The sequence below is a fragment of the Oncorhynchus mykiss genome, chromosome 5 (genome assembly GCF_057628025.1).
Source record: "Oncorhynchus mykiss isolate SJ-2025 chromosome 5, ASM5762802v1, whole genome shotgun sequence".
NCBI lineage: Eukaryota > Metazoa > Chordata > Actinopteri > Salmoniformes > Salmonidae > Oncorhynchus > Oncorhynchus mykiss.
In genome coordinates, this window is record NC_143026.1 from 78,142,454 (window position 1) to 78,170,079 (window position 27,626).

The window sequence follows — 27,626 nt, forward strand, 5'->3', positions numbered from 1 at the left end:
CTGGTTAAGGACAAACATATTCAAATCACATCCACCATGCATTTGCATGAACCCAGACATCTTCTGACAGCTTCAAATACATATTAACATAGTAAAATAAATAAAAATGTGGAAAGATGCAAAGCTAGTGCGAAGCCAGGTGATGTGTGCGCTATTAAATGACCATGCTGGTGGGGCAAGAACCAGTCATTCAGGTTGTAGCACTATGCTGATAACTCACTTATCACTCTGAGTCAGTTGGACGAATACAACCATCTATTCAGGAAGATATAGTGTGTGTGTGTGTGTGTGTGTGTGTGTGTGTGTGTGTGTGTGTGTGTGTGTGTGTGTGTGTGTGTGTGTGTGTGTGAGTGTGTGTGTGAGAGAGAGAGAGAGAGAGAGAGAGAGAGAGAGAGAGAGAGAGAGAGAGAGAAAGAGGGTAAGAAGAGATAAGTAGGGAGAGAGGGAGAAAGAGGAGAGGGGGAGAGCAGAGGTAAAATAGTTTAGAGGTGAAAGGGTTTAGGTCATCTGTACAGAAAACAATGTGGTTAACCTCAAAATCTGACCAGTGACCCTCCTAAGATAGTCCACAGATAGTGGTTAACTGCATTACCTGGCACATTATTGCATCCGGTAATGTCCCTCCTCTTTCATATCAATCTAACGAAGGCAGTTACTAAGTTAATTGCAGGTTAGATCATTTCTAACTGGAAAAAATGGGAAAAAAACTTGGAGAATCAAATTGTATTCGTCACGTACATAGTCTACATCAGGTATAAAATAAGCAGCGAAATGCTTACTTTCTAGCTCCCTCAACAGTGCAGTATAATATCAATCAATTTATTTCCAACCCCTTCTTCCCATGTTGCTATTTTTTACAACCAAGAAACAGGAATGTAAGAAAACGTGTTTGATGGGCTACAGCATTCCAATCAGTATCAGGGCATATACTTTGTGTTGTGAAGCGGATATTGCATCATGTTCAGTCCTCCACATTATCATACTCTACATGCATTCTTTTGTTACGACATCTCCTACTGCTTGATTAGATCTGATTGGTTTAGTTAATCAAATATAAGTTTGTCTTTATAACTGCTATTGGGTGGGGGTTGGGGAGATTTGAGACTTGCACTTAGGAGCAAAATACGTTTTTAATTGTATGAAGTGTATTACAGTTATTTCCTTTGATGTTGCTGTAACTTTTATCCTGAGACTTTGAGAATTTCAGTTTAAGTGGATAGGAAAGACCCCAACTCAGAAAAGGCATCAAGGCCCCATGATAAACAAATGTTCATGTTGACAAAACAAGGTTTCAAACTCACCCTCTGACCAATCCTATCCTCGTCAGTCCTCTAAACTTTAATATGGTTTTGGAGGGCCTTGGTGTGCCTCTACGTCATTGGCTCACCGTCTCACCCTGAGTTAAAAATGGAAGCACAAGCACTCAGTAGTGTAAACATTTACACTAACCAGCCAATCACATTCCCTAGCACTGCCTTTTTCTCCCTCAGGCTCTTACCATCAGCGGATGGCCTAGTCAACTGTTTACATAGAGTGGGCCAATCAGGTTACAGATCTGTTACTCTAGTCTAGGCCCACCTTTCTAGCATGACGATATCAGAGAGAAACTATAAAGTGCTCTGACTGCTCTAGAGGGAGGTAGATTAACTTGCTTGCTATAGTCAGGACTATATTCAGTGTTTCCCCACAGAATCATGAGAGAGTGTGTTGTATCAGAAAGGGACATGGCGTGTACAGACTGTATGAAGGCATCGGATTTCTCTATTGATACAAAAGGAATCAAGTAAGTTATTTAATGATTAATGTTTGTATTATTAATGCTGGTTGTTATGACATTGTTCAGCGATGATAGCAGTCACAGTATCCTAACAGAAATTACTGAATTTTTCAGGAAAAGAAATTGGAGGACAAGGATACGCTATCTTTTGAAGATCACCTCTTCTTTTTCTTCTTCAAAATGCATGGCAGGAAGATCTTACAGGTGAGGCTCAGGGATTTGAATTAGGTACTATTATGGAAGTAAAGTAAGGACTATGATAAGGCTCTATATTCTGATTATGATCCAACTTAATATGTATCACTGTTAGCAGTATTTACTACTACTACTACTACTGTATGCTTCTTGTACATGTTGCTCGGATATGACTGTTCTCTTCTTCCTCAGGCCAACAGTGGAGGAAGTCAACCAATGGGCACAGTCACTTGACAAACTCCTGAGTCACAAATGTAAGTGCCACCCCCTGAGTGTTATAGCTCATATGATAGCAGCATGATTGTATGAAACTGGCACAAAGGTCATTGGGTAACAATTTATACGAATTAAGTGAGTCAACTTGAAGTGAAGTACAGTTGTAACTAAACTGTACCTCTGATTGGTTGATATTTGACCCTTGACCTCAACTTAGCTTGAATGTTTCTTCCACTGCTTGCTTTGTTCTGTTCTCTCTCCCTAATTCCTTCCTCGTTCTGTCCTGCAGATGGAAAGGCAGCGTTTCAGATATTCCTAAAGTCAGAGTTCTGTGATGAGAACATAGAGTTCTGGACGGCCTGTGAGGAGTTCAGGACCATGACGTCTCTAGGGAAACTGTCGTCGAGGGCCAGAACCATCTATGAAGAGTTCATCCAGTGTGATGCTCCTAAAGAGGTGAGATTACCTTTCACTACTGTTATTTGTTGTTTTTTCCCAAATCACATTATCTAATGCCATTATGTGATCATTCTGATTGTACAAAGACTTACTGTGGTTCTTGTCTCTATGTTTGGCTGCAGATCAACCTGGACTACCAGACGAAGGACGCTATCATCCAGAGCCTGCGTCTGCCCAGCCTGACGTGTTTCCTGTCGGCCCAGAAGAAGGTGTTTAACCTGATGGAGAACAACTCGTACCCTCGCTTCATCCACTCTGAGCTCTACAAGGAACTGTGTGCCGTCACCAGGGGAGAGGGGAAATATCTTTAAGATTACTACTCGCAAGGATTGACTATGTAGTCAAGCATTACATGAAGTTACATGGAATGTAAAACCATTTCACATTTGAGCCATGTGGCCATTGGCAATGCTGTAGCGCACTATTTATAAACAGTACTGTAGTGTAGGAAGTACAGCGAATAACTAGCTGTAAATGGCTTAGCCTTTACACTTGAAAAATGTTCATTCAACTGTGCATCCTTGGTTTTGCAGAGTCAGCCAAAACAACACCGGGACCTTTGTGCACATGATTATGCAGATCAGATGTAAAGTTGTTTTGTTATTGGCTCAAAATGGAATTGCTTATCCAGTTGTTTTTGAATGCACTTTAGTCAGTTTCACCAAACACCAGTACCGGTAAATAACTGGCTACTAACTATTTGCAATTGATTGTATACGATGTGCGCAAGTACTTTCTGGGACCAGTCATATAGGTTTACATTGGCAACTGTTTTGCTGGAGAGGTGAATGGAGGTGAATGTTTTGCATTGCATAGAGGTGTTTACACTAAACATTGTAGCGGAAATGGTTTTAACCATTCCAATGAGTTCCGTTCATCGTGGGTGCAGCTGGACTGCAACACTATTGTTTTTCCTTATTTATCGTACATACATGTCAAATAAAATAATGTTGAATTCAGAAACAATGTATTTTCTAGTTACTGGGCCCAGAAGGTGGGCCCAGGTGGGCCCAGAAGGTTTTAACACAGTGTTAGTAATGATAAAAAAGACCACAGATCCAACTGAAATAACAAACCATAATTTCAATATGACAGCGAATGACTGTCCATGACATGATAAACTATACAAATCAAATGTATTAATATAGCCTTTCTTACATCAGCTGATATATCAAAGTGCTGTACAGAAACCCAGCCTAAAAACCCAAACAGCAAGCAATGCAGGTGTAGAAGCACGTTATACCTTACAACTTCCCAGCAGTAGGCCTACCTTGAGGCAGCTGAGGAATGGAATGTTTTGGTGTAAAGAGACTACATATGAGGTCTCCCCAGTCTTCTCCCTTCCAGGCCTAATATTTACTCAACAAACTCAAACTTCCAAGACATAAATACCTGCATCAGATCAATTCTCTTTCTCACAACTCCTGCATGAAATCCATCTACTGTACTCTACCAGTAAAATAATGTCTGCAGAACGCGTAATTCTGCTTCCATCGGAACAGTGTGTTCCCGCAGCGGGATAGGGAGGTTCCAGGAAGAATTGTTCTGTGGTCCACATGCAAACGAGAACATCATGACTGACGTAAGGTACTGTATCTCCGTACCGCTGAGGATGTGCAGACTTTGTGTCACTTTCCTGACATGACAGAGCGCCGTTAGTAAGGATGTGCATGAGCTCATAGTAAAAGCTGACACTGAACAGACAGCCAGACACCTCTCCTCTCTGACAGCTGGCCTGTAGTACTAGGACCCATGGCTTGTGTTGATATTTCACAGGCCTAATATAGGACAATTTCTCTCCAAACACATCTCAACCCAAACAGCTCAAAAATAACTCCATACACTCTAACATGAAGGCATAATAAGACATCCATCTAACACATTAGTCCAAACAGACCAGAAACAACTGAATATGTTTCTTAGCAACGGGCTAATAGTTATGCAAAAGGTCAGTTTTTCCCCCCACTAAACATCCAGTCAAAACTGTGCAAGAACTATCGTGGTGGATACTAATACACCACCACGAGAATCAGAAAACATATCCTTGCATGTCTTTCTCCCTCTGAGTTTGTGCTTAAGCTATATATGGACTCACCCATATCAGGACAACAGAGTACTACAATGTATTCTCTAACTGTGCAGAGATGTCAGTGACATAGCACTTAACACCTTAAAATAACATATTAAAGCTCAGTTGGTATGTATTCCAAACATACACTATCTATTCATGACACATGCACGTGGCCTAAATTTCGGGAAGTAAGTGTTCCTTCTTTTCTTTCGGGTGGATTGCAAAAACTTGTTTTATATGCTCCTACAGTGGAACTGGGCAGGCCTGCAAATAGCAGATTCTGCTGCTTAGGTTCTTGTATACACAGAAAGGATACACATAGAAGAGGGTAAGTTGTAAACGTCAGCCTAAGTACAGTAAATTCAAACCCAGAAAGGCAGGAGTAAAGCATCAGGCACATAATTTCTTAATTATTAGTACACATGGAGCCATAAGATTGAAGAGGTTTCATGCTTGAAAAGGACTCCCAAGTTTCTTACAGGTTGGCAGCTTGAGAACAGGATCTACAGCAACCAACTAAAAGGAAACAAATAAATGTTCTGATCGTATCTATTGCAGAAAAACATCATTCCTCATAAGCTTTAAATCATATATAAATGCATGTTCATTGGCAGAACTTTAGTGTACTTTAATGCTGTAGGCTACAGATCAGGCATACAAAAACCAACCGAGTATTAGAAAATGAAATACAAATTTGGTCACACAACATGGCTATCAGTGAAAAACAGGGGAAGGACAGCGTCTGGCTGTCTGCAAGTCATGGCCCTATGCAAGGCACAATCTGCAGAAGGTAAAAGGAGGAAATGACTGTTTGATGCAGTTAGCTATAGTCTGCCAGTGTTGTGGACATGGCGGACTACAACGAGCCAACTCTGCGTCAGAATTCTGCGTCATTGTGTCAACCTAACGTCACATGGTCAAAACTCACTGCGCCAGCTAAGAGGTTCAGTAATGGTCTCTAAGGTGAAACATGACTAATGTCCTGATCTAAAGAATTTTAACCTGATTTGGTGTGCATTTTTTAGACTGAGTGGCACTTATCAAAAGGCAGTTGGATGTGACACTGTTGCTTGTGTACAGTCAATTATTGATAGGTTGCCTGTATAATACAGAGTTGCCTGTATATTTGTGACATCGTAGGCGGCTCTTAGTGATTAGACACAGGTTGACATTTGTCATGAGTCATGTCTGAGTGATTGTCTTAGATAGCCAATTTTAATTTTGCAGCTGGTCTATAATATAAACATTTCATGAAAACAAGAAAAATAGCTTTTTGATCTTAATTTAAGGTCAGGGTTAGGAGTGTAGTTAAGGTTAGGATTAAAATCTGATTTTATGACTGTGCCAGCTAGTGTCCACTGCAGAGCTGCCTCCAGAACAAGATTCATGACGAAAAATGCTAACCTGCTGATAAGGCCAGCAGCATCAAGGAATTTGGGGATCATGGGATAGAACATGATCTGTGACATGAATGACTATTTATGGGTACTAATAATGATGGGAGTTGAATACTATTAAACCTGAAAACTTACTTGCATACACACACAAACTTGAAGATGTGGGCCTACACTATGACAGAATGCAATTAACAATCAAACTACAACACATTTTATTATGAAAATAAGACAGGCTCATTTAAACATCTTTCCAGGCATACATTACAGCTTAGCGGTAGACGTGGGTGGGAGTCAACACAGTTCTTGTCTATCCCACTGCCCGTGTGCTCATGTCTGTGGGGGGTGGGGGGTCACATGAATACGACGACTGATGAGTGTGAGTGTTAGTGCTGAGCAGAGTTGTGCTTTTTGAGGTCGGTTCGGTTTCGGTTCAATTATTAAAAAATATCACGATTTTCGATTATTTTTTTCAACATTAAATGCATTATGATAGATATTTTTAATGGAAATTCCAAAGCCAAAAATAGTCAGCATTCAATTGCCAAAACATTAAAAATAATCCATTGTCTTTGTCAGGTCCACATTGGCTAGATATCAATAGAAAAACAGGAAATTACTATGAAATACAATATTTCAGTTCTGTATATTACTAAGTTTTTATTTGATTACTTTATTATCTTTTATTCTTTAAAGTCGTCATCTCATCTCTGCTCAGGCAGTAGCAGTCTGAAGCAGCCAGTAACGTTATCTATGTGCTCCCTATAATGTACTGTCTTTAGTCATCATATTTAGCTAGCCTGCCTAAGTAGCCTATGATGCAGAGCTGTCTGATGAAATCATTTGACTAGTTCTTCAAAGTAGATAAGGCATACTTTCACAAACTGTCTCTATCCCTCTTGTCATTGTGGGTCTGTGTGTATCAGACCAGCGTCCCACATAGTTCTTGACTTGATTTCTGCGTTGGGCTCACAAAAAACTAAATGGAATTAAAGTAATTAAACTGAAGTCGTCGATTAGTTGTTTTATAACCCCCACCCTCACTCAGCACTAGTGACTGTGTTCACTTGGCTTCCTGGACTTTTTTGGCACTCTGCTTCTCCTTTGCCTGTGGAGATGACATACATTAGTCAGTGAGCAGCTGTCTGTGAGAGGTAAATATCACCCTCTAGTGGATATAAGTTATATAACACTATACTTCAAAACAGTTTAAAAAAAGACTAAAAGGTTTGCCATATATTGCATGTACCTTGTAGAGAACCTTCAACTACCATCATACAACAAAATTATATACACAAAATTCAAGTTTCTGCATCGACTAAAGAGATCTCACCTTTTCCACCAAAGGTATCAACTGCTGGTATTCTGCCAGTGTCTTCAGTAGTTCCATGATGAAGGGTAGGTAGTTATGCTTTCGTCGGATGTTTTCGATCTATAATAAAGTAAAAATAATGATATTTAAGGCAAACATTAAAATGTGTAATAACCCCACTAAATGCTCACATTGTTTTTGTTGGCTAAATGCCCATACCATTGTATTTGTCGGCTATTTGACCCATGGTCAGTGAACACACCTTGTATCGTTTGAGTTTCTGATTCTCCTCATCAATCAGCAGCTGATACTTGGCAATTTCTGATTGGATCGAGCTGAGGAGGGTGCTGCTCTGGTCTGTGTCCATTGGCTCTTCCTGGAAAAAAAGGGTGAGACAGTGTTTCCATTCGGTCAAATGTCCAACCAGATTTATATTTTCCGGACAGATGTGAGACTTCCCAGCCATAACAAATAGAAAACCATTTGAATGCCATCACATGTATGGTAATGCTTTTTAGGAGTGCCCACTTGTCAATATCCTATTTCCATGTCAATTTATCTTTCCAAATGTCTGTGCCTCCATGCTTGATACAGTAGCTAGTTGACAAGCTAGCTTGATTTGTACAGTTGTCATTTTTAAGATTGCTGCTCGACCAGGCATTAGATTAAAGAGAAGGAAAGCAAAAATCACTTTGTCTTAATACTCCTCGGTGTAAATGTCTGTAAGGGGGATTCATCTAGCAAACTAGCTAAACATTTCTCCTCTGCCTGCATACAGCAGTGCCTGACTAACTGGTGATGGGAAACTTTGCGTGATAGTACCATGATACCATTTTTTAAGTTTGTTAGCGAGAGTGCAAATTCAAAAGACAGGCAGAGTAGATGATGATACGATTGAAATACAACCTGACCCAAACTCTATGCATAGCAATGTGATTTATAGAGGATTTTATTTTTATCAGGATATTTTCTGCCGGATTGCAATGTTTTTATTTTTTGGTTATTTATTCATTTTATCTGCCAAAAGTCGGCAATTACCGGCTAATGGAAAATGCTGGAATGAGACCAACGTTACTTACTGCAGTTAGACTACATCTTTCTTTCATCATTAGCAGCAATTTTAAAGGACTTGATAAATGGCCCTGGAGGGCTGGTAATAGAAAATTCCTGGCCTGAAGACTGCCCCATGGGCATCATGGGTAACAGTGACACCACTTACAGTACCTCTGCAAGCTGGATCTGCAGCTCCGCTATCTTCCTCTCATAAATCATCTTCCTGTCTGACACGATGGCCATCAGGTTGAAGCGGATCTCTCCCTCACTGTACCTGAGAAGAGTGACGGAAGATGCACGAGCAAGCATAAACACAAACAGCATCAATATGACGCACTATTCAACAGTGGTCAAAATGTAATGGATCCAAAATATTTACTTCTGTATTCTTTTCTCAATCACTGGCCGAACTGCGTTGATCCAATCGTCCTGGTTACATACACCTGAAACACAAAACAAGAGGGGGTGAAACTATAAATAACGTTATAAAAAAATATATACATTTCATGGTAGAGCAGTGAGTGACTAGACACATGCAAGCATGTATCCTACTTTCCCACAGTCATACAACCAAAGAGAAAATCTATAAATCAATGGCCAACAAGCATATAGTGTAGAATAGGGTTTGTCTGGTTCAAGACATCACTACCCACACTCCTAATTCACTAGAAAAAATGCTGAATCGCCATCCAAAAGAATCTGAAAGGGCAGCTTATTTCAAATTCAGTTCTCGCTATTACTTGTAAAATGATGTAGGACAATAAAACAACTTTCTCTCTCTATACATCTAAATACACTGAGTATACCAAACATTAGGAACACCTTCCTAAAATGGAGTCGTCGTCCCCCCGCCACCCTTAGAACGGACTCAATTCATCGGGGCTTGGAATCTACAAGGTGTCGAAAGCGTTCCACAGGGATGCTCACCCATGTTGACTCCAAAGCATCCCACTATTGTGTCAAGTTAGCTGGATGTCTTTTGGGTGGTGGACCATTCTTGATTCACACAGGAAACTGTTGAGTATGAAAAACCCAATGATCAATAAAGGATCATAGTTTTCACCTGGTCAGTCTGTCATGGAAAGAAGTGTTCTTAATGTTTTGTATACGCAGTGTATATGACCCGTATGTGCATACCGAGGTCGATGGGCCCTTCACGTAGTCCGTCCAGCTCATAGAGCCTGCCATTGACAGGGACATAACTCACAAAGTGGAATGCTTCCTCATCCTTCGCTGAAGACTTTGCGTCAAACTCAAACATCTGCTGTCTGAAAACAAAGAAACAATCAAATAAGAAATTGACAGTTATATCTCATTAGCAGAGCAACTAACATCGTATTAAAACCAAAGCCTTTTTTCTCCCAAACTCTGTCTATTGAAAAACTACATGCAAACAAAATGGCAGGTTGTCTGCTTACAGCCAACCCTTCGATTTGTCTTGTGATGTCTGCGGTGAGACTATCATTCTCTGAAATCAAAAGAGTCAACTCACCTGGCAAAGCCGTTGTGAACTTGTCGAATAACTTCAGAGTTGCTGAGAGCCAGACCTTTCATCTTTATAGAAGAGAATATAATCAATGTGTGGGTGTTATGCAAATCCCAAGGACAAAACACTGACTGACAATAAAGAAAGAACAGCCTGCACAAAGTAAACGCTAACCAGAATCAGGCACAACTTACAGCAGCATCGAAGCTGAGTGAGAATTCGCTGAACTCTGTGAGTGTCTCTCCCAGCAGCATGTCAGAGTGAGTGCAGTTCAGCAGCACACTCACAATGGCCTGGGTAGCACACGCGTTATTTATCACCTGAAACAACACACAAAGACATTAGACATATGAGATCCTGCCAGATGCCCTTAGTGAGTGAGTTTTTATTTTTTTATTAACTTGGCAATACAGTGAAAAACAAATTCTTATTTACAATGATGGCCTACCCCGGCCAAACCCTCCCCTAACCGGACGACGCTGGGCCAATTGTGCGCCGCCCTATGGGACTCCCGATCATGGCGGGTTGTGATACAGCCTAGGATCGAACCCGGGTCTGTAGTGATGCCTCTAGCGCTGCGATGCAGTGCCTTAGACCACCGCACCACTCAGGATCCCAAATGCAGTCAATACATTGAACACAGTTACTGCAAGTAGACTCTTCTTCAAAATAGCTGCTATCAGCAAAATCAGTGCCAGGAAGAAAGTGACTTCTGAAAACACTTCTGAGGACTTTGAATATGTGCAAACTCTGCAATACATACAATGAATATATAATTTCCCCCTAGTCAAAGATGTCTAACCAAACCATGTACCTGCTTGGCAAAGAAGATGTTGTCAAGTCTTGAATCCTGAACGATAGAGCCTGCTGGTGCCTCACCTGGCTGCCACTTGAACAGGAAGATCAACCCATGAACTGGTCTGGAGAAAGAAAGAGAAGCCTAGTAACGTAAACTCACCCCATTCCGTACAAATGTGCGCAACCGTAACATTCAAACGAGGCTACAAAGAAAACGAATGGGACTGTAGCGACTGTGGTAACGTCAAAATCTGGGGTGTGAACTAGGTTTCTATTCAAGCGTTGATCGACATGGTAATGACTCTATAGTATTGGAGAAGAGTTGAAAAAAACTGACCCTCCGTTACATCTTGACGTGTCATGTCGTAACGTACAACACGCATAAAGCAAATATTTCTGTCTTACAATCTATCTCCACCAGGTGTAGCACTTCTATCATCGTTTAAAAACAAGAAATTGACAGTGACGGGGGTAAGGGGGGACACCTAGTCATTTTTTTCCTCATCATTGCATGCGATCATCATTCTCAAAGCCGCTGTTAACTTCTAAGATCACTTTAGCACTGCCCTAAAAACCCGATTCAAAGTCGACACACACATTCAAATAGGTATGTAATGACACATTATATAAACTCTTTATAGTGTTTTATTAATTACGTTTTAGAGGCAATAAGGTGATAAGTTGGAAAGATCTAGTGAAAAAAAATTAGCTATTTTCCAACACAACATCTCTCCTTCTCACTATCACGCATTAGTTTCGCTTCCCCAACCCGCCATTTTTAAAAAGACCCGACGGGGCTCATTGCCTGCTTGAATTATGCAGAAACAAGCAGCGTTTAGGTCATGTAATTGATTCTGTTGGAAAGGAGAGAAATTGTGCTTTACAATGGTGTTGACATTACAGTTGATCTGGAAGTATTACGTTTTTGGGGCCTAAAATAAGGCAAATTGTACGGACCAAGGCGATGTACGAGTTTACGTTAGCTAACACTTTTGTACATTGCGCTGTAACTTATTATTCGACCTAATTTTAGCGCCCAAAAAACAGAATACTTCCAGGTCAACTGTAATTTGACAAAACGCACAATTTCTCGCCTTTCCAGCAAAATCAATGACCAAACCGTCATGCTGCCCTTCTCTGCATGATTGAAGAAAGCAATGAGCTCCGTCGATCTTTTTAAATATGGCGGGTAGGGAAGTGAAACCTACTGCGTGATAGTGAGAAGGAGAGATGTTGTGTGGGAAAATTGCTTTTTTTCACTCGATCTTTCCAACTTATCACCTTATTGCCTCTAAAATGTAAATAAAACAATATAAAGAATATATATAGTGTGTCATTACATACCCATTTGCAGGTTTTTAGGGCGGTGCTAAAGTTATCTTCAGAAGTAAACAGCAGCTGTCGCGGCTTTTGAGAGTCATGATGGCTTGCAGTGATGACGCAGAAATACATCCGTTGTACTAGGTATCCCCGTATCCACTGTCCCTTTCTTGTTTTTAATCTGCACGACACAGAATGAGTTGCATTATACGTTACGTCACGACAGGTCACAATTTAACGTACAGCGTCAGAGGGGTCCGTTTTTTAAACTTTTCTCCAATACTATCGGGCTATTACCATGTCAATCAACGCATGAATAGAAGCGTAGTTCTCACCCCAGATTCTGATGCCAGCAGTCCCACTAGTTTTCATTGGAGCCTCGTTTGAATGGGTTGCGCAAATGTGTACGGAATGGGATTAGTCAACAGCATCACAGCGATATTATGTATTTGTGTTTCAAAGCAGAGATTAGGGCATGGCTTACTTCAGGTTTTCAAAGTTCTCTGGTTCCATACTCCATATTTCTTCAACCTGAGCTCCTTTACAACCTGGGTTAGTAGAAAGGGGAAATATGGGTTAGTTACTATGATAATTTAAAGCAATAGCTAACTAACTATATGGATAGAGGACAGGACACTAGCTATTCAATTTAACTAGTCTAGCCGTTTGAATTCGCAGAGGATTGCATCAACTATGACCAGTTTATCTAACTAGTTAGGCCTTCTTAATGTGTACAATATTCAACTGGAATAGCATGCAGTAAAAATGTCAGCTTTTAAAGGAATTTCAGTAGTCAGCTAGCTAACCCAGATACAGAGCCAGTGGGTGTCATGCTTAGTTAGCTACCACACTGGAATAAATTACGCCACCTAGTTAGCACGTTAGATAGCAGATGGCTAGATGGTGTTCAATCTGATTACAAAAATAGTTATGTTTATGAAATTTGCTGCACTGCAAACTAACACTACGGTCACAAAGGATGTGCGTAGCCAAGGCTACTTAATTAGCTCAGACTTTGCTATGGTTTGTTGGCGAACTTGCTAGAAAGTACTAGTAGCATGCTAGCATATAGCACACTCACCAAAGCCTTTGATCAATTCTGTGAAAACCCCAGGATCACTTTCCATAAGACACCATTCTCCTGCGCTTCCAGTCATTTTTATTTATTTCAAGAACAACCGTAGGGCAAGTAATTGTATTGCAGTAGACAAGCCTATATCTGTAGTAGCTAGTCAAATGAATCGATCCGCTGCGTAAATTGTGTTCAAGCGAAATCTCCCGGCATGTCTTTCAACAGGAATCGTGTGCAAATCGCGCAAGGGGGGCTGTCTGTGCAAATTATTTGTCATCATAGGCCTACATTTATTTTCTACATACTATTATATATAGTTGTCATTCCATTGGGCATTTCAAATGTTGCCACAACGTTACTAAAAATAACACATTGTAACAAGTAACACATTGTTGCTTTTATTATGAAGCGCTACCATAATTTTAACCAGTGTATCATGTCAAACCAGTTAATGTATTTCTTACTTCACAGGCATGCAAATAATTAGGCACAGTCCTCCTTTAAAAGATTGTGGAGTTTAATGGAATCCTGACCTGTTCACCGGACGTGCTACCTGTCCCAGACATGCTGTTTTCAACACTAGAGACAGCAGGAGTGATAGAGATCCTCTTAATGATCGGCTATGAAAAGCCAACTGACATTTACTTCTGAGGTGCTGACTTGCTGCACCCTCGACAACTACTGTGATTATTATTATTTTACCATGCTGGTCATTTATGAACATTTGAACATCTCGGCCATGTTCTGTTATAATCTCCACCCGGCACAGCCAGAAGAGGACTGGTCACCCCTCATAGCCGGGTTCCTCTCTAGGTTTTTTTCCTAGGTTTTGGCCTTTCTAGGGAGTTTTTCCTAGCCACTGTGCTTCTACACCTGCATTGCTTGCTGTTCGGGGTTTTAAACTGGGTTTCTGTACAGCACTTTGAGATATCAGCTGATGTAATAAATTTGATTTGATTTAATTCATTAAAATACTGTACATTCCCTGAATGTAGACGAAGGGTGACGATAACAAGTGATCACACAAAGTCGAGGAAACATTAAATAAACACAGGATAAATTACAGTGAGAATTAGAACGGTTAGTCATTTGGTGGACTCGAACTGTCCGCTGCCCGAGCCTTCAGTGTTAATTTTCACGCAGCACGGGGTACATTGTTCTATCAGAGGCAGCAGCTTTCCCTTCTGGTGTAGTTCCTTTGTGTCAGAGCCTCCTCCAATGCAGTTTCCATTGATGAAGACCCTCGGAACCTGTAACCACAAGTAACCCCATTAAAAATAACACACTAAATGGTGCTCATTAAACTAGAGCTCAGTTCAGCTGTTCTCTGTGTGCATAATAATAAGAACAATGTCCCTACTGGTCTGGTGCCAGTTGTGTTAACTTAGTGCTATTGCTATCAACAACAAGATAGCAACATACAGTCAGGTCAAATGTCAGACTCACCAGTAGAATCAGCAGATACATACTGTACATCTATGTAGCGTACATATGGCATTTAGGGTAAAAACATGAACAGTCCTCAATCAACAACCTACTTTTCACTTTGAGGGTTACAGAGAATGATCTATCATACTAAAGCTAAGGTGGCATATGTGAGATAGAATGTGATATGTAATTCAGCACATAGCAATGTAAAACACCATGGCAAAATTGATTGGAGAATGCAAATTGGTCATGATATAAACATGAGGTTGTTTCATACTGTTCTGGCACCGGTCATCTGCGCCAAGGCCTCTTGTAGTCGTCTTCCATCGTTGTGTTCATCCAGCTCTATCACCTTGTATGTAGCACCAATTTCATTGAATACATTTTTGGCCATTTTGCAATATGGACAAGTGGTCTTGGAAAATATGACAATGCAGTTATGAGACACCACCTCCTGAAGAGAAGAAAATCAATGTCAGACCAAGTCACCAACACACACAGAATCATGAGATGAAAATGTTAAATCTTACCTGTAGAAACTGACCACATGCTGTTGTGCTTGACAGACCACTTGAGCTGAAGGATGTGAAGTTTCCCATCCTGAAAGGACACACACAGGTTGTTAACTAGCCAACGTTATGTCAGTAAATAGATAACTAGCTAGCTAAAGCACCGATACAGACATGCACCAACCCATCAATGAAAATATTGTAGCAATAACCTTAAACATTTCAAGGCGTGTGCAGAAGATATTATCCCCATTATCAGTGATAATAGAACAATCAAACAGGTGAGACTGCGTTTGTATTTGGTGTCCATTCTGATGTCAACTAGCTATCTGTAGCGTTCGCTAGCAACCAGTCGAACATTCACAGCAAGGCAATGGCTGTGTACTAATCTGAAGGATTAGTTTGCGGTGGGATAAGGATTATCGCAACCATCAATTAACGTTAGCTAACGTTACCTATTTTCACGACACTCGTAAACATTAGCATGTTGGTCACATTTGATTCGCTAGCTTTCAAGTTTCGCCGTCAAATATATTACGATAGTTTAAAATGAATAACACATGGCTGCCTACATACATTATATTATACTGACAATATTATTTTATATTGGCATTTCAATGTTAAATAGCAGGGAAAGTGACCTTCGGCAACCGTTCCATACGAATCTGGACAGGAGTCCTCCTCGCGCTAACATCATTAGCAACGAAACCGCAAATAACATAGAATCAAACGGTTGGCCGAGGTAGAACACGCGGCTAATATACACGAAGTAGTGTAGAAAAAACATTAGCGTTTCTGTGTGACCACTACCTCCACTTGCTCTGTTTGCGATTTTACAATTGGCCGCACATGCTTACCTTGACTACCGGAAGTACATTATTATACAAGAGGGGTGGATCAAAGATATGTATAACTAACCCAAGAAAGTTCATCTCCCAGTGGGAGGAAATGAAGCGTAGTGGGAAGAACAAGCAAGGAGGTGGGCAAAACCAAACACAAACGATCGAGATCCTATTGGTGCGTTGTAGCATGTATTTGTATATTTCTGTTAGGGAACGCCTCTGTGAAGTGTGCGTGTGCACAAATTCGATTCGACTTTGCGCTCCTTCTAAAAAAAAGCTATTTTTCAACTAACTTTGGTAAACCGTCAAGTCTTTGCAAATTAGTGCACTGTTTTCGTTACATATTTTAAGTTTGGGAACAGAAACATGTATCCATCCTCTCCCATTGCCTGCACTGAACTTCCTCTCACTACCATATTTGGGGTTGAAAAAACTTAATTTTTCTTCTTCTTCTTTAAGATTGGGTTGACAGATCGCATCCAACTTTTAATGTGCATACACCTCCATCTACTGGAGTGTGAGGCCAGTCACGGCCTACCTAAATTAAACATTTCTTGTGTTACTTTTTGATGGATTAGATTTTACTTTAGTTTATTTAGTAAATATTTTATTAACTCTATTTTGTGAACTACATTGTTGGTTAAGGTCTTGTAAGTCTTGTAATTAAGCATGTTGTATTCGGCGCATGTGATAGATAACATTTTATTTGATTTATCTATGTCATACAGTTCACAAAATATCAACACATCCACTGTTTCCTCCACTAAACACTCATCACACAGATCTATTTTATGTCTCCCTATCATTCACAACTTGGCATTCAAACCTGTGTGCCCTAACAGGGTTCTATTCCACACAAATTCATCTCTCCTACATCCCATACTCCCTGCCTCATCCTTAACTGACCGGTACACATTATAAAATTGCCTCCCCTTACTACTAGCATCCCACTCCCTTTGCCAAAGATCGAGCCCTTTCGCCTGGATCAAGGACTTGACTGTGGCCCAACAGGACCTGAATATCTACCCCCTCTCTTCTCACAGCATTCTTAGCCACCACATCAGCCTTCTCATTACCCTCCACACCCACATTGACGGGAACCTAGCAAAAGCTTACCACCATTCCCATCCCCTCCAATCCTATTAACATCACCATCATCTCCACAAACAATTTCCCCCTATCCGACCTGCCAGTCTTCACACTACTCAACACTGCAGCTGAATCAGAGCAGATCCCCACTCTGAGTGGTTTGACCTCCTCCAACCATCTAAAACCTATAATCTTTGTCATCAACTCGGGTGCATACAGTGACACATAATCAGTTAACTGCTTAGATACTCTAACATTGAAATCTGGGATATACACCCCTGAAGCAACATCTCAAGACATCAGTCAGGAAGTTAAAGCTTGGTTGCAAATGGGTCTTCCAAATGAACACTGACCCCAAGCATACTTCCAAAGTTGTGGCAAAATGGCTTAAGGACAACAAAGTCAAGGTATTGTAGTGGACATCACAAAGCCCTGACCTCAATCCTATGGAAAATGTGTGGGCAGAACTGAAAAAGTGTGCGCGAGCAAGGAGGCCTACAAACCTGACTCAGTTACACCAGCTCTGTCAGGAGGAATGGGCCAAAATTCACCCAACTTCTTGTGGGAAGCTTGTGGAGGGCTACTCTAAACATTTGACCCAAGTTAAACAATTTAAAGGCAATGCTACCAAATACTAATTGAGTGTACGTAAACTTCTGACCCACTAGGAATGTGATGAAAGAAATAAAAGCTGAAATAAATCATTATGTCTACTTTAATCAGACATTTCACATTCTTAAAATAAAGTGGCGATCCTAACTGACCTAAGACAGGGAATTTGTACTAGGATTAAATGTCAGGATTTGTGTTAAACTAAGTTTAAATGTATTTGGCTAAGGTGTATGTAAACTTCCGACTTGAACTGTACAAATGAGATGAGTAATGCAAGGTATATACACATTATTAAAGTGGCACTATTAAAGTGACTAGTGATCCATTTATTAAAGTGGCCAATAATTTCAAGTCTGTATGTAGGCAGCAACCTCTCTGTGTTAGTGATGGCTGTTTTACTCCCCAACATTGGGTTGATACTGATAGGATCGAAAGAAAGGCAGGGCTGCTCTCAGATCAGCTTTCTCCATTCAAATCTTACCTTAGCATTATAATTATTCCTCTATACTGACAACGGATCAGCTCCTAGAGATACACTATATTTACAAAGTGGATTTGGCTATTTCAAGCCAGGCCCGTTGCTGACAGATTTATAAAATCAAGCACACAGCCATGCAATCTTCATAGACAAACATTGGCAGTAGAATGGCCTTACTGAAGTGCTCAGTGACTTTCAACGTGGCACCGTCATAGAATGCCACCTTTCCAACAAGTCAGTTCGTCAAATTTCTGCCCTGCTAGAGCTGCCCCAGTCAACTGTAAGTGCTGTTATTGTGAAGTGGAAATGTCTAAGATTAACAACAGCTCAGCTGTGTGGTAGGTCACACGAGCTCACAGGACGGGACCACCAAGTGCTGAAGCACGTTTTGTGTAAAAATTGTCTGTCCTCGGTTGCAACACTCACATTCGATTTCCAAATTGCCTCTGGAAGCAACGTCAGCGCAAGAACTGTTCGCCGGGAGCTTCATCAAATGGGTTACCATGGGCGAGCAGTTGTACATAAGCCTAAGATCACCATGCACAATGCCAGTCATCGGCTGGAGTTGTGTAAAGCTCGTCGCCATTGGACTCTGGAGCAGTGGAAATGCGTTCTCTGCAGTACTGAATCACACCATCTGGCAGTCCAATGGACGAATATGGGATTGGAGGATGCCAGGAGAACTCTATAGTTCCAACTGTAAAGTTAGGTGGAGGAGAAACAATGGTCTGGGGCTGTTTTTCATGGTTCGGGCTAGGCCCCTTAGTTCCAGGGAAGAGAAATCTTAACGCTACAGCATACAATGACATTCTAGATGATTCTGTGCTTCGAACTTTGAGGCAACAGTTTGGAGAAGGCCCTTTCCTGTTTCAGCATGACAATGCCCCCGTGCACAAAGCGCGGAAACTTACAGAAACTTTTTTTCGTGATTGTTGTGATCGGAACTTGACTGGCTTGCACAGAGCCCTGACCTCAACCCCGTCAAACACCTTTGGGATGAATTGGAACGCCGCCTGCGAGCCAGGCCTAATCGGCCCAACCTAATGCTCGTGGCTGAATGGAAGCAAGTCCCCGCTGCAATGTTCCAACATCTAGTGGAAAGCCTTCCCAGAAGAGTGTTGGCTGGTATAGCAGCAAAGGGGGACCAACTCCATATTAATGCCCATGATTTTGGAATGAGATGTTCGATGAGCAGTTGTCCACATACTTTTGATCAGGTAGTGTAGCTTGACCATTCTTCCACTGCTGAAACAGCAGTTTGATCAAACAAGAAATCCATTATTAATTTATATATTCTCCCACCAATAGCTTACCCATTCCATTTAATTTAACCTTTTACTGCAGTGGGATGAATCAGGGTCACGCAGAGTGTTTCTTGGTTGTGTTTCCCATCAACGTGGTAGGCCTACCATTTGTAAAACAGGCAGTTGCATTGGCTTTATTAGTCCTGATTCCTGTGACTAATAATTTTGGCTATTTAATTAAGCTAAATATCAGCTACCCAACTTTATCAGGAGTTATCCTGAGCCTAATTGCAATGGGAATCAAAGTGTTTACACATTAGGAAATGCAAAAGCATTTAATCATCTCGTCACAAAATTGATGGATACTAGCTTGAAACCTTGACTATCATGACAATTTAGCCCACGGGGTAAACCTCCTGGAGAGCAGTTGTGAGTAGCCTGATTTTCCGTTCCATATTGTCCATTTTACTTTGACCTTGTCCTGGTTTTAGGATGTTTGTTAAAATGCCATATTTACATCAAAGCTCTTTTTTGTTTTCTTATCAAAGTGTAGTGCCTTCAGAAAGTATTCATACCCCATTGACTATTTACATATTTTGTTGTGTTCAAGATGGGATTAAAATGTATTTAATTGTCTTTTTTGTGTCAAAGAGCTACACAAAATATGCATAGTGGAATGTGAAAGTGTAAGAAAAATTATAATATATATATATATTAAAAAGCACGAATATCCGAATATATCGAATATAATATAAAACACGAATATATCTGGATTACATAAGCATTCATCTCCCTGAGTTTATACATGTTAGAATCACATTTGGCAGCGATTACAGCTGTGTGTCTGCCTGGGCAAGTCTCTTAAGAGCTTTGCACACCTGGATTTTACAATATTTGCAATTGATTATTTTTACAATTCTTCAAGCTCTGTCAAGTTAGTTGTTGATCATTGTTAGACAGCCATTTTTGAGCTGATTCGAGTCAAAACAGTAACCAGCCCACTCAGCAACATTCAGTGTTGTCTTGGTAAGCAACTCAAGTGTATATTTGGCCATGTGTTTTAGTTATTGTACTGCTGAAAGGTGAATTTGTCTCCCAGTGTCTGTTGGAAAGCAAACGGAATCAGGTTTTCGTTTAGGAGTTTGCCTATGCTTAGCTCTATTCCATTTATTTCCATCCTACAAAACTCCCTAGACCTTGTCGATGATAAGCATACCCGTAATATGATGCAGCCACCAGCGTTCTTGAGAATTTGAAGAGTGGTTCTCAGCGATGTGTTGTGTTGAATTTGCCTCAAACGTAATGCTTTGTATTCAGGACATTATTATTTATTTTTTTACACATTTTAGTGCCTTAATTGCAAACAGGCTGCATGTTTTGGAATATGTTTATTCTGTACAGGCTTACTTCTTTTCACTCTGTTAATTAGGTTAGTATTGTTGAGTAACTACAGTGTGTTGATCTATCCTCAGTTTTCTCCAATTACAGTCATTAAACTCTGAAACTGTTCTAAAGTCACCATTTGTCTCATGGTGAAATCCCTCAGCGGTTTCCTTCCTTTTCGGCATCTGAGTTAGGAAGGACGCCTGTTCTTTGTAGTAACTGGGTGTAGTGACTGGTTGTAGTGACTGGTTTTATGTGTTGTTGGAGGTGTGTCTTATTCAGTCAAACTGCCGCCCTCCTCAATCTGCCCCTAATGGGCGGGCCGGCCCTGGGCACGTGCACAGATGGGGCTCTACCTGTGCCGGGCACATGCCCCTTTTGGCAATAGGCCTAGCTGATTATTGAATTGGAGCTGTCTATTTGTGAAGATAATGTGTTTTCTGGGCCGACTCTATGCCTTTTCGGGGCCCTAAGCGAGATTTGATTGGGCACCTTGCGGGTTAAACATTTTTGTGGTCTCCCCCTCTTGATGGCGGAGAGATAAATTAACATTTTGCAATGGGGCACAGAGAAACATTTTTAAGTTTTACAGCTAATTTACTGCAACTACACTCATTTTGCCATGCGGTGGAGAGACAGGTTTTCAGTTATAAAGCAAATTTCCTGCAATTCTACACGTACATATTACAATTCTACAAGTACATATTAGATTATATGGAATTCTACAAGTACATATTAGATTATATGGAATATATCATACAATGAAATGCACAAAACACAAGCTGTATATAATTTGTTAAAACATGGATTAACGCACAAAGAGATTCAATAAACACTAAAGAAATGCATAGCATAAAAGTGGCAAAAAATGTGCCGTTTCTACTGCACTGATATCTGAGTGAGAGTGACTAACAAAATTAATGAGGGCTCCCTGAAGATCAGGGCCCCTGGGCACATGCCCTGCGTGACCGGTAGGTATCAGGCCATGATTACTACAAGTTTAGATAGCTGGCTAGACTACTTTACCAATCTAAAAATTGTTAGCTGACATGGCTAATTGAGTGACTGTCAGTGACTGACATGACAAGGGAAAAATGTATGATGCACAACCCAATTTCGAACTAACACCTTGTGTATTCTACTATTCTAACTCTCAACAGTAAGTTGAGACCCCAACTGAGATCTTAAAAATATACATACATTGTTTTTTTTCCATTCTTATGCCCAGTGCCGGCTCTGTGTGTCTTGAATATAATTTAAAATGTTGAGACAAGAAGAAGGGGAGACGTGTGGCTAAGATATGGTGGGTCTCTCTCCATTCCAGAATGCATGCTCTCAGCTCTCCAGAATGCACTCAACGGTCTCCCGTCAATTCTTGTGCATTCATTTTTTCATTGTGTGAATTGTTTGCCCTTTGATTGTTTATTTTTATCACTGCCCCATTATTGTCACCAGTAGGTCTAGTAAATGTATTGTTAATCCCCATCATTTGGTTACATTAATTTATGTTAATGCGCGTATTAATGACAGAGTTCACAATCTGCTACACTTGTGAGAATCAAGTTTTGGTTTATTTCCTGACCATCATTTATGAGTTTTGTCAATTTTTGCATTGTCTTTTGTTTGGAGTGCTCCATGTGAGCAACGGGCATGTGTCTGGTTTCTCTGTCCTGATAACGTTGAGGAAGCACACACCTGAGCATGTATAGAAATTGGCCTACCTGGCCTGCTATGTGCAAATGCAGGGAAGTGCCCATTTGGGGATGTCTGTTTTCTGATTGTCTTAACTCACCACTATTAAGCTAAGTTTTTAATTTTTTCTTCACCTCACACAGTAAGTCAACAGTTTATTTTTTCAACATCCATTGCAAATGATAATTGGTCCTCACAATATCTGAAAAAAGATTTTTCCAAAATCTCCCAGGCCTCGATAATAACCAAGCCTCAGAATGAAAGAACAACATATCATGCATGATCTGATGATCCCATATATCCAATAGAAACGCCACAAAAACAGCTGTCTGTCCCAACCTCACTGGCGTGGGAAACTTTGAGACAATTTAGACATGATTTGTGTATGTGTAACGGATGTGAAACGGCTAGCTTAGTTAGTTAGCGGTGCGTGCTAAATAGCGTTTCAATCGGTGACGTCACTTGCTCTGAGACCTTGAAGTAGTAGTTCCCCTTGCTCTGCAAGGGCCGCTGCTTTTGTGGAGCGATGGGTAACGATGCTTCGTGGGTGACTGTTGTTGATGTGTGCAGAGGGTCCCTGGTTCGCGCCCGGGTATGGGCGAGGGGACGGTCTAAAGTTATACTATTACATATGTGTGTCATTCAGAGTGTGAAAGGGCAAAACAAAAGATTGAATTGTGGGGTATGGTAGTAGGTGCCAGGCGCACCGGTTTGAGTGTGTCAAGAACTGCAACTTTGCTGGGTTTTCACAACAGTTTCCCGTGTGTATCAAGTATGGTCTACCACCCAAAGGACATCCAGTTAACTTGACACAACTGTGGGAAGCATTGGAATCAAAATGGTCCAGCATCCCTGTGGAACGCTTTCGACAACTTATAGAGTCCATGCCCCGAAGAATTGCGGCTGTTCTGAGGGCTAAAGGAGGTGCAACTTAATATTAGGAAGGTGTTCTTAATGTTTTGTACACTCAGTGTATGTTTTATGTTTTGGGGGGTCAGTTTCAATTCACCTCAGAATAATGTCTTACATTGTGGCAATGTGGTTGAGTGGGTAAAATGTTTATGAAATGTACCATCTTACTGCCTCTCCTGTTTCTGATCTGTCAAAATAAAGCATAAATAATTAAAGGTGGTATTCTACCAAAAAATATTCTCCATAGAGCCTCATCAAACATTTAAGCTATAAACCATTTGTATTTTGATTGTATGAAAAACACAGTTTTTGTGTTTTTATGCTTCCTTATACATGCGATGAAACTCCAAAAAGGGCTTTCACAAAGCTTTCTTAAAAACACTTTTGGTGTTTCAGAGTACTGCATTTCTGTTTTAAAACACATTCTGTGTGTAATCCCACTTACATTGGGTTTACATTCAAACACCCTCCCAAGATCTCAGATCTCAGAGTCCCTACTTTTCATGATTTCAATACACAATCATGGTGTTTTAAGACTTTCTATTTTTACAGTGTATAACGGATGGCTACAGTATTTTTTACAATATTTTATTTTGACTGGAATTGTGTTGGGTCATTGTTAATAATACGTGCATCATTTATTGCAGTTCAAAAAAGTTTTTGCTAAATACTTAACTCATGCTGCTTTACCCTCTTAATTTAAAATAATAATTTCTCAAAGAGTGACCTATTTTTTGTTTGAGAACTTGCCCCCCAAAAGGTCTGTGCACAGCCTTGACTATTGACATCCCTTCCTTCATTGCCAAAGCTTTGGTTCTTTCTAACTGGAACCAATCAAGGGTAGTCCTTCCTTTTCTGGAACAAATCTGAGATGGCCTTCCAGATAATAAAACAGTCTACCGCACAAGCAATTTTCCATTAGCATTGAACTAGCTAGCTCACAAAAAGCGGAGGACACACCACTGGTTCGTTTAGTTAGATTAAACGTTTGCTATATTGCGTGGTTGTTTATAATGGAAGACACGTTTCCCAAAAACGATCTTCAACGTTCCTGAACAGACTTTCGACAGGTCTACATTTGCTTGGTTTGATGGGTGTGGCGGGGTGTGGCTTGAAGCAATTAGTGACGTATTTAAAGGGAAGCAGCCATTCCGAAAGCGTTCCCCAACCCCTCCCCGGTTTTCAACTGGTCATAAAGAACAGCACAGTTTCCGTTAAGTTGAATGTTGCACCCCGATTTTTCGTAGCCTACTGAACGCAGCACTGGTCCACAATGACATGATCGCTGCCGTTACGCTAAAAAAACAGTACCTATAGGCGGACGAACAGCAAGGGTAAGGAATATTTTGTTATTGTACTGATGGTAACGGTCAATGTTGTTTACATAGGGCAAATTTCGTAACATTATCTGTGACTGTATTTAGGTTTTACTGTAAATTAGCCTACACATTGTTGCCGGTAAGCGATATAGATAAACATTTTAACTTTCGCCTGTCTATAGCCCATGTAACCTGAGCCTCCTGCACTAGCTGGTACTGCTACTGAAGAGTGTTAATATTGAGTTAGGCAAACACCACATATCTCAATTAGTTTTATGCCCACACATTGTCTAGGCTTTATTATTTTGTTTAAAGGCAAGAAATATGAAAAGTGGTGGGGATTTCTCAAGTTTGGATAATTATATCACCTATTCCCGCATCTCCTACCCCTCTTCTCAAAAAGAAAATAGGAGAAAAGTAGTTGTGAAATGGCTTCACAGGCCATATGAATACCTGGTTAACTGTATGAGTGCCTATTTATTATACGAGGCAGATAATTCACACCATAGATTATTAGCCTTATACTGTATAGCCTATGACTAACTCCTTGAGTTTGTCGATATCCTGTCTAGAGGGAATGTTATTTTTTAAAATGTATATCTTATATTATAGACTATCGTATAATAGTGTAACGACAATTATTGACAATAACCTTGAACCCCCCAAAAAGTATTGTCATAATCGGGCTTCGGTAGGCCTAGGTTGTTGGGCCATTAACCGAAAGGTACACTGGTTCGAATCCCAGAGTCGGCAAGGTGGAAAAGTCTGCCTTTCTGCCCTTGAGTCAGGCAGTCAACCCCCAACAACAACTGCTCCCGGGCACTGATGACGTCGATTAAGGCAGCCCCCCGCACCTCTCTGATTTAGAGGGGTATGGTTAAATGCAGAAGGCACATTTAGATTGAATCGATTCCGTTGTGCAACTGACTAGGTACCCCTTTCCCTTTCTTGTGGCGGGGTGTGGCTTGAAGCAATGAGTGATGTATTTAAAAGGCAATGCCCATTCTGACAGTGTTCCCCAACCCCTCACCATTTTTCAACTAGTCGTTCAGAACAGCACTATTTCCGTTTTAATTGAATGTTGCATTCTGATTTTTTTGTACTGAACGCAGCCCGGATCCACAAGAACACAGCTGCCCTAAAAAACACCCATCGACATCCACTATAGAACCAAGGCTGTCAGACGGACATCACTAGGGACAAGCCCTGTACACATTGTGACTTATTTCATTACACCGTACGTCATCTTCATACAATCTTGTTCTGCTACGGAGAGCCTAAGATTGCCATTTTAGTAATTTAGCAGACACTCTTATACAGAGCAACACACAGTATTGAGTGCATACATTTTCATTATTGTTTGTACTGATCCCCCGTGGGAATCGAACCCATAACCTTAGCATTGCAAGTGCCATGATCTACCAACTGAGCCACATGGGACTAAGCCTCACAATGCAGAACATGATGGAGGAGAGTCTAGTCTCTCATCAGTGATCGCATTTGGTTTGGGAGATTGCAAAATTAAACCTTTTCATTTAAAACCTGTTGCGACTCTAGGGGCAGTATTTTAATTTTCGGATAAAAAAAAACGTTCCCGTTTTAAACGGGATATTTTGTCAGGACAAGATGCTAGAATATGCATATAATTGACAGCTTTGGATAGAAAACACTCTAAAGTTTCCAAAACGGTAAAGATATTGTCTGTGAGTATAACAGAACTGATGTTGCAGGCGAAAGCCTGAGAAAAATCCAATCCGGAAGTGCCCCAGGTTTTGAAAGCTCTGCGTTCCAATGAGTCCCTATTCAGCTGTGAATGTGCCATCAACGAGCTTACGCTTTCTACGTATTCCCCAAGGTGTCTACAGCATTGTGACGTAGTTTTACGCATTTCTGTTGAAGAATAGCCGTAGGCGGCCACATTGCGTAAGTGGCCACATGGTGGCTCCGAGAGAGATTCTCGCGTAAAATACAGAGGTAGCCATTACTCCAATCGGTCCTACTGAAAAACGAATTGTCCCGATGGATATATGCTGATTCCATTGATCATCCTTGAGATGTTTCTACAACTTGATTTGAGTCCACCTGTGGTAAATTGAATTGATTGGACATGATTTGGAAAGGCACACATCTGTCTATATAAGGTCCCACAGTTGACAGTGCTTGTCAGAACAAAAACCAAGCCATGAGGTTGAAGGAATTGTCCGTAAAGCTCTGTGAGAGAATTGTGTCGAGGCACAGATCTGGGGAAGAGTACCACGAAAATGCAGCATTGAAGGTCCCCAAGAACACAGTGGTCCAACATTCTTAAATGGAAGAAGTTTGGAACCACAAGCCTTGGTCAGGGTAATGATCAATAACCTGATGGTCACTCTGAGAGAGCTCCAGAGTTCCTCTGTGGAGATGGGAGAACCTTCCAGATGGACAACCATCTCTGCAGCACTCCATCAATCAGGCCTTTATGGTAGAGTGGCCAGACAGAAGACACTCCTCAGTAAAAGGCATATGACAGTCTGCTTGGAGTTTGCTAAAAGGCACCTAAAGGACTCAGACCATAAGAAACATGATTCTCTGGTCTGATGAAACCAAGATTGAACTATTTGGTTTGAATGACAAGCCTCACATCTGGAGGAAACCTGGCATCATCCCTATGGTGAAGCATGGTGTTGGCAGCATCATGATATGGGGATGTTTTTCAGTGGCAGGGACTGGGAGACTAGTTAGGATTGAAGGAAAGATGAACAGTAGAGTACAGATGAAAACCTGCTCCAGAGAGTTCAGGACCTCAGACTGGGGGCGAAGGTTCACCTTCCAACAGGACAACGACCCTAAGCACACAGCCAAGACAATGCAGGAGTGGCTTCGGGACAAGTCTCTGAATGTCCTTGAGTGGCCCAGCCAGAGCCCGGACTTGAACCCGATCCAACATCTCTGGAGAGACCTGAATATAGCTGTGCAGAGACGCTCT

At 40.9% G+C, this 27,626-nt stretch overlaps 4 protein-coding genes across 12 annotated transcripts in view; 2 read left to right on the forward strand and 2 right to left on the reverse strand.

Moving 5' to 3' along the window:
* The first annotated feature begins 1,589 nt into the window (after positions 1–1,589).
* Positions 1,590–3,610, forward strand: LOC110524588 (regulator of G protein signaling 21). Its single transcript, XM_021604393.3, has 5 exons — positions 1,590–1,783; positions 1,892–1,981; positions 2,165–2,226; positions 2,478–2,644; positions 2,770–3,610. The coding sequence occupies exons 1-5, from the start codon at positions 1,695–1,697 to the stop codon at positions 2,956–2,958; spliced, it is 597 nt and encodes a 198-aa protein (XP_021460068.2). The 5' UTR covers positions 1,590–1,694; the 3' UTR covers positions 2,959–3,610.
* A 2,700-nt stretch (positions 3,611–6,310) lies between these two features.
* On the reverse strand, positions 6,311–13,398 carry uchl5 (ubiquitin carboxyl-terminal hydrolase L5). 4 transcript variants are annotated; one of them, XR_016496323.1, is made up of 11 exons: positions 13,163–13,301; positions 12,566–12,629; positions 10,778–10,883; positions 10,158–10,283; positions 9,970–10,031; positions 9,685–9,745; positions 8,857–8,920; positions 8,649–8,751; positions 7,687–7,800; positions 7,446–7,544; positions 6,311–7,220 (listed from the first exon to the last, which is right to left on the reverse strand). XR_016496323.1 is itself a non-coding variant. In XM_021604391.3 (11 exons), the coding sequence occupies exons 1-11, from the start codon at positions 13,236–13,238 to the stop codon at positions 7,176–7,178; spliced, it is 990 nt and encodes a 329-aa protein (XP_021460066.3). In that variant the 5' UTR covers positions 13,239–13,398; the 3' UTR covers positions 6,311–7,175. The 4 variants fall into 4 exon arrangements, 2 of the variants coding, with proteins under 2 accessions (XP_021460066.3, XP_021460067.3); XM_021604391.3 differs by having other exon boundaries at positions 9,615–9,745; positions 13,163–13,398; XM_021604392.3 differs by lacking the exons at positions 12,566–12,629; positions 13,163–13,301 and adding an exon at positions 11,099–12,305 and having other exon boundaries at positions 9,615–9,745.
* Positions 13,399–13,535: 137 nt separating this feature from the next.
* Positions 13,536–16,358, reverse strand: glrx2 (glutaredoxin 2). Of its 5 annotated transcripts, none has more exons than XM_021604397.3 (4): positions 15,948–16,358; positions 15,112–15,181; positions 14,859–15,035; positions 13,536–14,403 (listed from the first exon to the last, which is right to left on the reverse strand). In XM_021604397.3, exons 2-4 carry the CDS (start codon positions 15,178–15,180, stop codon positions 14,239–14,241), a joined length of 411 nt encoding a protein of 136 aa, XP_021460072.2. In that variant the 5' UTR covers position 15,181; positions 15,948–16,358; the 3' UTR covers positions 13,536–14,238. The 5 variants fall into 5 exon arrangements, with proteins under 5 accessions (XP_021460072.2, XP_021460071.2, XP_021460070.3 ...); XM_021604396.3 differs by having other exon boundaries at positions 16,009–16,155; XM_021604395.3 differs by having other exon boundaries at positions 15,732–16,027.
* An 8,118-nt stretch (positions 16,359–24,476) lies between these two features.
* Positions 24,477–27,626, forward strand: part of LOC110524593 (volume-regulated anion channel subunit LRRC8C) — a 47,893-nt gene continuing 44,743 nt past the window's right edge. For both annotated transcript variants that reach the window (XM_090236041.1, XM_090236039.1), the window contains exon 1: positions 24,477–24,676. The gene's annotated coding sequence lies outside the window, so the exon portion shown is untranslated. The remainder of the gene's footprint in view (positions 24,677–27,626) is intronic.